This window comes from Anoplopoma fimbria, chromosome 16, assembly GCF_027596085.1.
Source record: "Anoplopoma fimbria isolate UVic2021 breed Golden Eagle Sablefish chromosome 16, Afim_UVic_2022, whole genome shotgun sequence".
Classification (NCBI taxonomy): Eukaryota; Metazoa; Chordata; class Actinopteri; order Perciformes; family Anoplopomatidae; genus Anoplopoma; species Anoplopoma fimbria.
Window position 1 is genome coordinate 24,938,341 of NC_072464.1, and position 12,031 is coordinate 24,950,371.

At 39.0% G+C, this 12,031-nt stretch overlaps 1 protein-coding gene across 1 annotated transcript; it reads left to right on the forward strand.

Annotated features, from left to right (window-relative positions):
* Positions 1-131: 131 nt before the first annotated feature.
* Positions 132-11,765, forward strand: hspbap1 (hspb associated protein 1). The gene is made up of 8 exons (XM_054615404.1): positions 132-218; positions 1,094-1,283; positions 2,489-2,673; positions 4,200-4,336; positions 4,574-4,745; positions 7,221-7,304; positions 8,524-8,625; positions 10,004-11,765. Exons 2-8 carry the CDS (start codon positions 1,097-1,099, stop codon positions 10,496-10,498), a joined length of 1,362 nt encoding a protein of 453 aa, XP_054471379.1. The 5' UTR covers positions 132-218; positions 1,094-1,096; the 3' UTR covers positions 10,499-11,765.
* Positions 11,766-12,031: the final 266 nt, after the last annotated feature.

The following is a 12,031-nucleotide window of genomic DNA, read 5'->3' on the forward strand; positions in this document are numbered from 1 at the left end:
GAACTGAGGACAACCAGTGACACCAGTGGAACCAGTGAAACTAGATGAACTGAGGAGGGTAAGAAGACAACCAGTGAAACCAGTGGAACCAAATGAACTGAGGACAACCAGTGACACCAGTGGAACCAGATGAACTGAGGACAACAACAGTGAAACCAGTGGAACCAGTGACACCAGTGGAACCAGTGACACCAGTGGAACTAGATGAACTGAGGAGGGTAAGAAGACAACCAGTGAAACCAGTGAAACACCTTAAACCAGCTCCACTACAGAGAGGAGGAAATAATCATCATATTCATAAACTACTTTATCACCTTTATACAAGAACTGTACAGAAAGAAGTCAAGTATTAAATGTATTATAAAGAAACAAAGGTTGAATATAAACTATTTAATTTGGCTGTAAAATATTGACTAAAATGAAGGTTTTTAGGACTTCCTGTTTCTAAAGCTTTCAAAAACAAATGTGCCTTCTTTGTTAAATCCTTGACAGTAAATAGTGTTTTTATCAGAGAACTATTTGTGACAGTCACGTGATCGTGCATGCTGATCAATTTGCACCAAAAAAGATTGTTTAAAGTTGAAGTTTGTTAACAACTGTTGTGTTTTAGAAAGAAAAAAACCCAATTACAGCATTAAGCTACTTATTAATGCCTTCAACAGACGTTGAAAACCAGGTTTAAAGACTGTTGAAGCCTTTTAAGATAATCCTTTATTAGTCCCGCAGCGGGGAGATTTGCACTTGTAGGCTTTATAAAGACGGTTATGGATTTTGTGCAATAAAGGGAATGTATACAGAGCTGATTCCTGTATATGGTAGATGTTTAACATTGTACTGAATGTTCTACCAGTAAAGACCCATGATAGCCATGTTTTGTATTTCCCTTGTTAATGTTACAGCTGTGGGTTTCTTCAGTTTGCTCATGAACTGACAGAGCACTGATTAAAACAGTCAAACACATTTGTTTTGTTGTGTTGTTGACCTTCATCCTACAGGAGATAACGTGTCTTATCTGGTAAACGTCTGGGAGTGAAGACTTAAATACCAACTGTCTATCAGCTGACCTTTGTCTACGTCCTCTGTGGTGGAACAGGTCATGGCTGCCATGAAACCCTTCAGCCCAGAGGAGACCCAGAAGGTTCTCCATCATCTGCAGACGCCGGCGGTCTTCACCAGCATGACGGGAGGCTGGCCGGCTCTCCTCTGGACCGCAGAGCGTCTGTCCAGCTGTCTGGGGGACAAACTGGTCCGATTCAGACTCGGAAGAAAAGAGGAGACAAACAGTAAGAAGTGAAGATTCATCCAGACACATCTGAGTTCAGACAAGATGAGACAGAACTTTATTAATCCAGAAGGAAATCCTTGTGTGCAGAGATTTATCGAAGAAGAATAAGAGAAAACATTAAAACTATAAAGAGAACGATAAGTGTTACTGAGACCAGTTTAAATAGTAATAAGATTAAAATAAATTAGAATAAAGAAACTAAAATTCTAAATGAACATCATGCTGTATTGAAGAAGACTTGAAACTAGAGATTGAGACCATAAACTCATGTTTACAATGTTTACTGAGGGAATAAATCAAGAGAGAAGTAGAGTCATTTTCTCATAGACTTCTATACAACCAGAGGAGTCGCCCCCTGGTGGACAGGAGAGAGAATGCAGCTTTAACACAGGAAGCTCTGACTTCTCTTTAAAGAACCAGAGGTTGGCGCCTAATTGACAGTTAATTCACTTCACTTTGTAAAATAATGTTCCCTAATCAGACATGATTGACGAGTCAGTGGAGTTCTTCATCCTAACTGTCCACTTTAAGACATTAATCCAGAATAGTCTGCCAAAGCTCTCTCTTATTGGCAGTGCAAGACGTTTTCATCTCCATTCAGAACATCCGGCATGATCGATCATTTATCAGTTTCAGTATATTGTGAATTGATTATCAGCACAGAGCCTCGGTTCTCTACTTTCACTCAAAGTTCAGTGAGCTCATGACTATTGGTTCCGGTCTTAGTTCATCCTCTTGTCATGTGATCGCTGACCCATCAGACTGACCTGACCGCCGTTTATTGATCTGATTTTTTCTGTTCTTTTCTCGTCCTCGTGGCTGCAGAGCAGCTACAGTAGCGCCTCCTCCTGTGATGAATCACGGAGAGCACGTCCTCTGATAAGAGCTCGCTAATTACATTTCTAAATCATGTTCCTCAGCTGCGGCGGCTGACAGCGGGGCATCGCTCACCAGGGATTAGAAATGCCATCAATCAACCGCGGACACACTTTGTTTACTAAAAACAAACAGCCAATCGCTCCGTGTGATTTATTATTCTCACAGAAGTGGGTGAAGTCAAATTTCATGCCTCCGTGATGACGCATCGTGCTGTGATTCTGCTTCATGAATCGTTTTTTTTGTTGCATATTGTTTTAAAGAAACAGCATCAAGATTTTCCAGTGATAACTTCTCTTTTTTGTGCTTTTTCCTTTCTCTCTGCAGCTCCTCTGTTTGAAACCCAGTGTTCCTACGTGGAGGCCCGACTGGAGCACTTCCTCAGCTGGACCCGGGACCAGACCGGGCCTCATGTGGGTCCGTTCTGTGAGTACCCAAACTCAGAGTACTGGGCCTATGCGGACTACAAGTACATCGCCCTGCTGTTTCAAGATCAGCCCTCCATGTTTGAGGTACTCCTCCTCACGTCACACTGTGTTTTTGGAAAAGCATAAAACTCGTTATAGGAAATGAACATCCGACCTACCAGTCACTCTATTGTCAGTGATAAAGAACGTTTTACAACTTATGTAAAGTCAGTTTATTAATATAAAACATTTAAAAACAGTCAGGTTAGGATCTGTCATAAAGGCCAATAATACTAAACATTCAATAAAATAGTTTAAATTTGTTGTGGGGAAGAGTTGAGTCAATCCCTGGCTCCCTGAAACAGGAAACAGTTCCTCAAAAACCTTAAAAAACTTGAATCTACTAAGCTTCAAGTAGGATAGTTTTTTGCACATATCAAAGACCGCCCAGGTTCAGATATATGAAATGTGATTCATCCTCAATTTCTCCTAAATCACATAATTTAAGGAGGACTTCCTGTTCTCACCTGTGCAGCTAAAGACCTTTGACCCCTCGATAAACGTGCTAGAATTGTGCTTGATTTGGAAATATGTTCTTAATTCTGGTTTTAACAAGATGTCCTTTTTTACCATTATTCTAAAAATCTAGGAATCAGTAAATTCCTTCTTATTGTGATCATGCTGCATGATAAATACATTTAAATTAATTCTCAAAAACAGCATGAAAGCTCTGTAGTCTGTGGAGAATCGTGCAGAATTAGTAGTTTTTAATTATAAAATATGTCTTTGTATGTTGGCATTTTTAGTTTCAGTTATAGGATCCATAAATATGACCTCACATACATTCTAAGCAGACAAAGTGAAGAAAAATTATAAATACAAAATTGTCTTTAAGATGATAATAAACACATTTTGGAGCTGTTTTAAATTAAACTTAAAAGTTTAATTTAAAACATTATTCACCTGCTTTTACCTTCTAATCTGTTTGCCAGAGCTCCGTCTTATCAACAAATTAAACGTTAAATAAAAAAATGGAAACGGACAGAATATTCCTTAATAGTCTCCTTTTCTCAATGAGCTCATTTATATTCCTGCTTTTCTTTTCCTTGTTGTGACATTTCCAATTAAAACGTGAAGCTTTTTTTCCGTTACGACTTTACATTAGCTGCTGCTTGTCCTCTGTCAGGTGAAGACATAAAAGCGCCATCCTTTTTCTCAAGCCACAAATTCATTTCATTTTTTTTATCTCGGCCGTAAATTTTTATTGGGCATCCTCCTGCAATTATTACCAGCTGACATTCACGCCTTTGAGCTGGAGGATGAATGGAGCTGAGAGACGACTATATCCACCAGTCTGTCATTTACTGCTGCTTGCGTATTTGGTAACGACCTCATTATTTCTACACCTCTGTGACGGGACGTGATTGACGGACCAGTTTCCTCTGAGAGGAGACAAATACTGTCGCTGTGTCTCTCTGCACACAGACGTCCGTTGGTCATTATGGATCCCGTCAAAGCAGCTGGTCCATTTCATGTCGCACAAAAAGAACGTTTGTCATTTAAAAGTCCGACTGTTTCTTACTTTTTCACATTATTTTGGGGTCTGTTATGTGATTGTGTTTGTGTTGCAGGGTGTAAAGTGGTCAGAGTTTGGTTATGAGGGCCGTGATGGGAGAGAGAGCACCTTATGGGTCGGCACCGGGGGGGCCAACACCCCGTGTCACCTGGACTCGTACGGCTGTAACCTGGTGCTGCAGGTACAAGGACGGTAAGAAGGGTCGCTGTGTGTTTGAGCTTCATGTGCACTGACGGAAGATTGTTAATCAGGAATCCCATACAGATCACTAGCTTTCTAATTCCACCATTTCCTGAAACCAGTGAAGCATTAAAGCATTACATTCTTCTACCACGTGGCCCCAGAGGAGCTCCGACCAAACGACTGAATAAACTTCTATCAACAACCGTTTCCTTCTCTGAGTCTGACCTCTTCTGTTTGCTTTGCTAGGAAGCGTTGGCACCTCTTTCCCCCCGAGGACACCGCTCACCTCTACCCGACCCGGATCCCCTACGAGGAGTCCAGCGTCTTCAGTCAGGTCCATGTGGTCCAACCGGACCTGAAAAGGTTCCCTGCTTTCAACGGAGCCAGAGCTCACGTCGTCACTCTGCAGCCTGGACAGGTCAGGAGTCTGGATTTTACAATTCTAAAAAAAAATACATAACGCAACGCAGAGATCATGTTAATGGATAAAAGTGACCGGCTCTTTGATTTTTCTGATTTTTGGTCTACAAACATTGAATGCCAGAGGGTTCCATTAAATTAAACTGTGAACTATCAGCTGTTAACAGCTGACAGAAGACTTACAAATGCTAATTTTATTAAAAATAGCTAGCCAAAAATATCAAATCAGTATCTCTCAAGGTGTAAAATCTTTATTTCATGACCAAATAAGTTGATATTAACTCTTATTTAATCTTATTGAGGGAATTGATGATTCAATTCTCATCAGGCGTTAAATTCAGCTGTGAGTGGATAATAATAATCTGCCTGTGAGAGGAATTATTTGGATTTGAACTTTTCTTCTATTTATATCCATAAGAAGACTAGAGATGAAATGAGTAGTCGATTAAACAGAAAAATAATCAGTAACAATTTTGATAATTGATAAACAAACATTCTCTTGTTTAATATTTGTTTGCTTGTAGTCGTGCAGACAGACCTGACAAAGCATGAATGCAGATTCTTACATATCTGCTTCATTAAGTAGTTATTTAAGCTTCTTTTTTATCTGTTTACTGCAATTAAATCAGTTTATTTTGGGTTCATCCAGCTTTGAGTAAACCAGACGACATGTGGCTCACTAGATACAGAGAATACAGCTCGTTAAAAATCACCAAGTTCCTCCAGATGATGTCCTGAACCCAAACAAGACGACTTCAACAACACGTACAAGGAAGCATTAGTGTAGTTTGATGTAATGTTGGTATCTACATGGAGGTAAAAAAAGAACAATTCTAGTTCTCCTCAGTTGTGTTTTCAGACATTAGAACATCAACATGAGTTATCTGCTTAAGGTTGATGTTGCTCCGTTTCTCTACATTGATGAACTGCTGGTGACACGGCAGCAGTAACCATAGAATATGACTTTTATTGGTAAATCTAGACTCAACGGTGAGATTTATTTGTCGTGGTGTCCTTTATAAAAAAAAGTGTCAAGCAAAGCAACGGCCGTGACTCGTGTCCCAATTAAAGTCTGGACTCCTCAGATTGAAATGCGTCGTTTTTTAACAGCCTTTGGAGATTTTATAGAAGATTAATCTGAGTCATCTCTGTTTATAGGAGGGAAAGTAACCGGGTAAAGTTCACCTGATCAACCACAGAGCAGCTCAGAGTTCAGAGAGAAAGTTAAGATCCAGAAACGTCCTCTGATACTTTTAAACTCTGAATTTCTGCAGAACTCTTTGGTGTTTTTGTCCTACTTTTCCGTGTTTCAGATTCCAGCTGCGTTGTTTTGTTCTCAGAGAGTCAGGGTGGTGACAGATCAATTATCCGTCCGTCTCTTTTCACCGTCTGATCGAGCCGGAGCTCCTTTTAAAAGCAGTAAATATCAGTAAACAACGGAGACAGCTGACTGGAGACTGTGGAGGCTGGAGAAGCAGTGAGCAGTTCAGGGTCACAGCTCAATCATCTGGATTTATTCTACCTGATTGAAAATGATTACGCCTCTACTGAATGTCATTTATTTACATTTGAAGCTTCTATTTAAGATTTCAAATAGGGAGATTCGTCAGTAAACCATCAAAAATACTAAATGTTATACTTTTACTTTGTTTTAGTAATTTATAGTGATTTGTTTTCTTCATAAAAACACAAATAAAAGATTGTATTTTTATAGATTAAAACAAATCTAGTCATTATTAGTTTCTATGATGTATTATAATCTTAGATCTAGTGTTAGGAAGTTAAACATAATTCATCTCTAATATCTGTTTTATATTAATGTGAAAACGTCTCCTTCAAACTACTGGATTTATTCTAGTTTATCACCAACACTACATTTTACAGATTACATGTGAACACATCATGATAACGTTATAGTTTACCTTCAGACAATACTCATTTAACTGAACAGAGCCTGAACGCATCATAATGTAACTGAACTGAACCTTCAATTTAAACTGATTGTTTGTTTACAATGTAACATCAGAGATCTGTGAATATCAATTATTAATGATGTCCTTATCGCATATTTTTTAGCCAATTACTATCTTCAGTAAGGCATTGGACGGTCAATAAACTCCTTTATTCTCCAAATCCATGACCTTGAAGGTTTCCCTCCAGAGGAGAAAGTTGACTCAGATCATTTTCTCTTAGAAAAACTTGACACAGACTGAATAGTTTTGGCTCCACTTCTGCAAATCAAATCAGAGGACAGATCATTTCTCTTGTCTCCTGAATGAATCACTGCTGAGGAGGCAGGAAATCAATGCGGCTGGCCTCTTTAATAAAGTCACGGTATGAATGAATGAACCTCTGACAGTCTGTGTGGGGGGGAGGGGTTTGCTGCCATCTAGTGGACGGTCAGTACAGTTATGTCTTCACTCCACATTTATCTCAGGGGCTTAAAGACACTAAATCTATCTCCTCTGCTCAGGTGCTGTACGTCCCCAGACACTGGTGGCACTATGTGGAGTCTCTGGATCCCGTCACTGTCAGCGTCAACTCCTGGATCGAGCTGGTGAGGAACACATAACGTCTCTGCTCAGTACGGAAGCCTGGAGGGGAAAACTTAATCCTGGTCCAAACTGTTTTATTTCCTGTGTTTATGACTGCAAAGAAAAATGTCATCTGTGAAAACCAGTGAAAAAGAAAGTTTTGACAGTTTTTTATGTTTAGTATTATTTTGTTGAAGTGTTTGTTGTTGTAATACTCATTTTGGCCACACGAGGCTGAAGTGCACCTCTAACCATGTACTAAATAGGACTAAAAGCACTAATATTTTATTCCAGGTGAGTTTTAATTTACATAACTTGCTTTTGTTTAGAGAGCATGAAGAAATTAGTAGTGGTTCACTTCAGGGACGTTTCAGTGATGATAAAAAAAACCTGTTTCACTAATGAAGAAAAATCAACACAAAAAATGAATTATAAAAAATGATCATGGTAAAACTTTTGACTTTAATAAAATAAAAAATAACAGTAACTTTAATGATCCTGGTAAGAAAAAAAACCATTTACTTTTCATTCATTATCCGTTTTTGTACCCGTTTCATAATGGAAAATTATCCTGTTAAACTTTTTATTTTTTTTACCTGTTTCACTTACAGGAAAAAAAATGTAAATCTGGAAAAAAAATCGGTAAAACTTTTTTTTTTCACCTGTTTTACAAAAGTGGAGGTTTCAGGCACAATTTCACCAAATCTTAACGTGCATGGAGAGGAGAAACATCACGTGTTATGCATAGAAAAACTTTATTGTTTAGCAGAAACAATAAATCTGTTTTATATAAAACTAATTTTACTGATTTTAACAGAGGACATTTTTTTTAAACCAGTAATTAAATCATAAACACAGGAGAGAAAAGCATTTTGATCAGTCTTTTCTCACGTGCCTCTCAGGGCTTTTGTTCTTCAGCTCAAACCCTTAAATAATGAAACGATGTTCCAGGACTTTCAGACTGAAGTTTGGACACATTAGCTCGTCTTCGTCCTGAGGAGCTCCGGTCCGGTTTGATCCTGACAGCGTTCAGATGAAGGCGACTCAGCTCTGAGTAATGAACCGCTCTGACTGTAAAGACTCCCTGTCATTATGAGAAGTGTGTGTTGCATGAAAAGATGAATGTTTGTTGAGAGGGAGGGTTTTTCCTCTGAAGGTCACAGACCTAACGCTCCACGTCTCCATCGTTCAGTCTCATTATCTTCACGTGGTTCTGGTTCTTGGGTTTCTGCTCCCACACAGGAAGCGGATGACGTGGCGAGAGTCGGCGAGGCCGTGACCAAGACCGTGGTCTGCTCCCTGAAAGGTGATGACGACACTGACGACTGGCTCAATCCCACCGAGGTAACAGATTAATACTGTCAATTACTCACTCAAATCAATAGTGGTTCAGGCTGTGGCGTCTGAAATATTTCTCTATTTTAATAATCACGAAAAATCAGTGCTCATGTTCATCCTAAATTCATTTATCACTATAATAGAATAATAAAAGCCAATAAAACTTTTCAGATTAGGTTAAATAATATGATAAATTACGATAATTAATATATAAAATAAAATTCAGTTATTTATTAAAGCCCCATCATTTTGCGATATGGGTAGTTTTTTGATATATAAAGTTAAATAATTAAGATCTAAAATAAAGTGCAGTTATTTAAAACACTTTGAGGTTGGAAGGTTTAGCATTCAAACGTGAATATTGTTTTCTGATATTAAGAATCTATTTTTTTCAAATTAAGTATTTAATTAATTAATTTGACTACATTTTTACTAAAACCTATCAAAATAAGTTGTTTTTCTTTTGCTTATGTGTATTTATCTGATATAATTATTAACATCAAAACATTCAACATCTTTGAGTTTATTTTCTGTGATTTTTACAAACAATATCTTTATCTCAATGTATCCATATTCAATACCTTATCACAATTAAAACAACTCAAGTATGATCCAAACTTCAAGTCAAACGATAACTGTGATTAATAATTTTTGTTCCCAGATCTATAAAAACTAACTTTTTTTGTTCGCAGCCAATCACAACAAGCGCTCTCTGGTTTAAAGTAATGTGTGTGTAGTAGTTGTGTACTCTCTCCTGTGTTGTGTTTTGATTGAGTCACAGCCAGTTGTTGATTCTGGCAGAACGCTCCGGGAATCAATCATTCAGCTCTCTGTTGGTCAGAGTTACTCTACTGAGGTTTGTTATTAAGACAACGAGGTGAACTCAATAAATCACCAATCATCACTTTAAAGCATTTTCTATTGAAATGAAAGATCCTCTTCAACACAGAACCTGCAGGGAAAAAGTATTCTACCAACCAAGATTAATTATTTATGTATTTCAACGGAGCTTGTTACAGATCAATCTACCATGGAGACACAAAGTCCTGTTAGGAAACTAATGATAAAAGATTGTAAATGATAAGAAATAAAAATAAGAGGAAATAATATGACAACGGTATGGATTAGTAATAACTTAAATTCACAGTAAGAATTACAAATGATTGCCAGTGATGGCAGCTACAACACTGTCTGTGATGGACGCAGTGAGACACCCAGCTAACCGAGGTTCCACCAAAATGTTCAAACGGATGCGTGGCTTTTGTAAACACCTTCACCTTCTTTAGACTTCCTCTCCTCTTCTAAAGGAATGGATTTTAATGGACTGGTGTTCCTTAAGGAACTCTCTAAAAGTATAACGCATGTCTGTGTTGTGTTTCTGCAGGAAGGCGTAGCGTCCCGTCAGGAGAACATGCAGTGTTTGAACCTGGCTGTGAGAGCTTGTGCTCAACGACACAACAAACTGACCCGAGACCAGAGAGACGCCCGTCCAGTGAAACGGGACTCTGGAGGAGGAATCAGGGGTTCTGCTCCCTTCAGGGTTCCCTTTGGACCACATCTGATCCCTGTGCGCTGTCAGACAGACGCAGTCTCACCGGAAACCACAAGCGATCCGGTGCTCCACTCATCAAGGGATCGTGAGGTCGAATCCCAAGAGGACCAAGCAGCACCGACAACCGAGCAGGAAGAAGAGGAACACAGCGACGGGTTAACTGGATGTGGTTCACGTGGGTGTGCAGCTGAGCCGGAACACACCGCCATAACCACTAATGACCTGTTAGACTGCCTGCTGCACCCCGACGTCATCGCCCGGGTCACCCAGCTCTTACTGGAAAGACAAACAGGAAGTCACAGACGCACGACAACGAACTCACTTTAATAATCAGCAACTTTAAACAACATTTAATGAGCACAAAGATCAGGGTTTGACTGGATCGGTCCGTCTGTTCTTTGCAGTTGAAGATGTCTTGCTGCAGAGCTTCACCATGACCTCCTGCCTCCCCCCGACATTAACCCCGGATGTGAGAAGTCACAGCTAATCGTAACGTGATGCATATCGAGCGGCTCCAACATTTCCTGGTGTTTGTTGTCCTGCTCATGCTAATCCTGTTTGGTTCCCTCCAGAGTACGAAAACATGGCCACTTGAATTGGTTTAGTATGCTAATGAGAGCCTAATTCAACATGAAATTGCTGAGATGTGAGCATTAGTTTGGTGCGTAATGTCTCCGTGTCATTTAGGGATGGAACCTGTCATTGAACGGCCACAGAGGGCAGAGCGTAACGATGATGAAAGACCTACGACAGAAAAGGACGCTGAACCAAGGACCAATAAATGAGATCGTTGATGAATTTAAAGTCCCGCGTTTTGTTTTCCAGCGACATGAACAGAAGTTTTGAAACCTGATCGGAGATGTTCACAGCTTTGACATGAAAACAGGCTGATTTCTTTCTCGTGGTAAATACTTTACACAAGTAAAAATAAATTCCATCAAGTATTTTACTGTTGGTTTCGCGTGTTTAAGCACATAAACAATACTGCAGACTATTTCTTGGAAGTCCTTAGATTTGTTTTCCACCTACAAGCCAGTAACTCAGATCTATCTGGAGACTGAAACTTTGATTTTTGTCAAAATGATTGTTGTGTGTTAGTTGGAGTAGTCACAGTTCTCCTTGATGATGGGATGTGTTGAGGGATGCTTTCACATCAAATCAAACCCAGAAGACGGGCGATAAAGAGCAGAATCACTGAGGCAGTGAGTCTTTATAACAATCCCTGCTTTCAACCACACTACCAATCAATAGCAAGACTCACAACAAATGAAGGCTGAACATGTTACATGTGATGCATTAACCCTGGTGCATCAGCAGGGACGCCTTTAGTTTTTTGTGTTAATGGGTATGTACTACATTTTGGCATGTCTGTGAGTTTTCTTTGATTTATTTTTTATTTTGGGTAGTTCATCGTCGGCTCCTGTAATTAGTCTGTGATAAACTGTGGATCATCAGACACTCAGACTCTGAGGGAGACATTTCCCCATTGTCACCCATTAAAACCATTACAGCATAAATGCATGTATTCTATATCAGGCTTTCTATCTAGAGACATGGCTCCAAAATTACTTTTTACTTTTTTCTTTCAGATTGAGCAGAAAATAATTTAGGTTTTGTGTTGTTTTTTTCCATAAAAACTACAGTGTGATTATGTAAACAAACAAGTTTGAAACCATGATCATGAATGAATAGTTGCTTAGAATATTTCAGTCAGTTTAAGTGTAAAACTTTTAATACAAAATGTAATGTAAAAAATATCTTTTGTCCCCTGAGGACACTTTATTTCAAAGGTTCAACCAAAACCTGAATGATTGTTCTGACTGAAGAGAAGCTTCCTTAATGACTCAAAGACTTCTGTTA

Bases quoted from the DNA above. Each gene is read 5' to 3' on its own strand.
- hspbap1 (XM_054615404.1), top strand. From the start codon at position 1,097: ATGGCTGCCATGAAACCCTTCAGCCCAGAGGAGACCCAGAAGGTTCTC. The intron at 7,305-8,523 runs GTGAGGAACACA...GCTCCCACACAG, and splicing joins TCAACTCCTGGATCGAGCTG to GAAGCGGATGACGTGGCGAG. The intron at 8,626-10,003 runs GTAACAGATTAA...GTGTTTCTGCAG, and splicing joins ACTGGCTCAATCCCACCGAG to GAAGGCGTAGCGTCCCGTCA.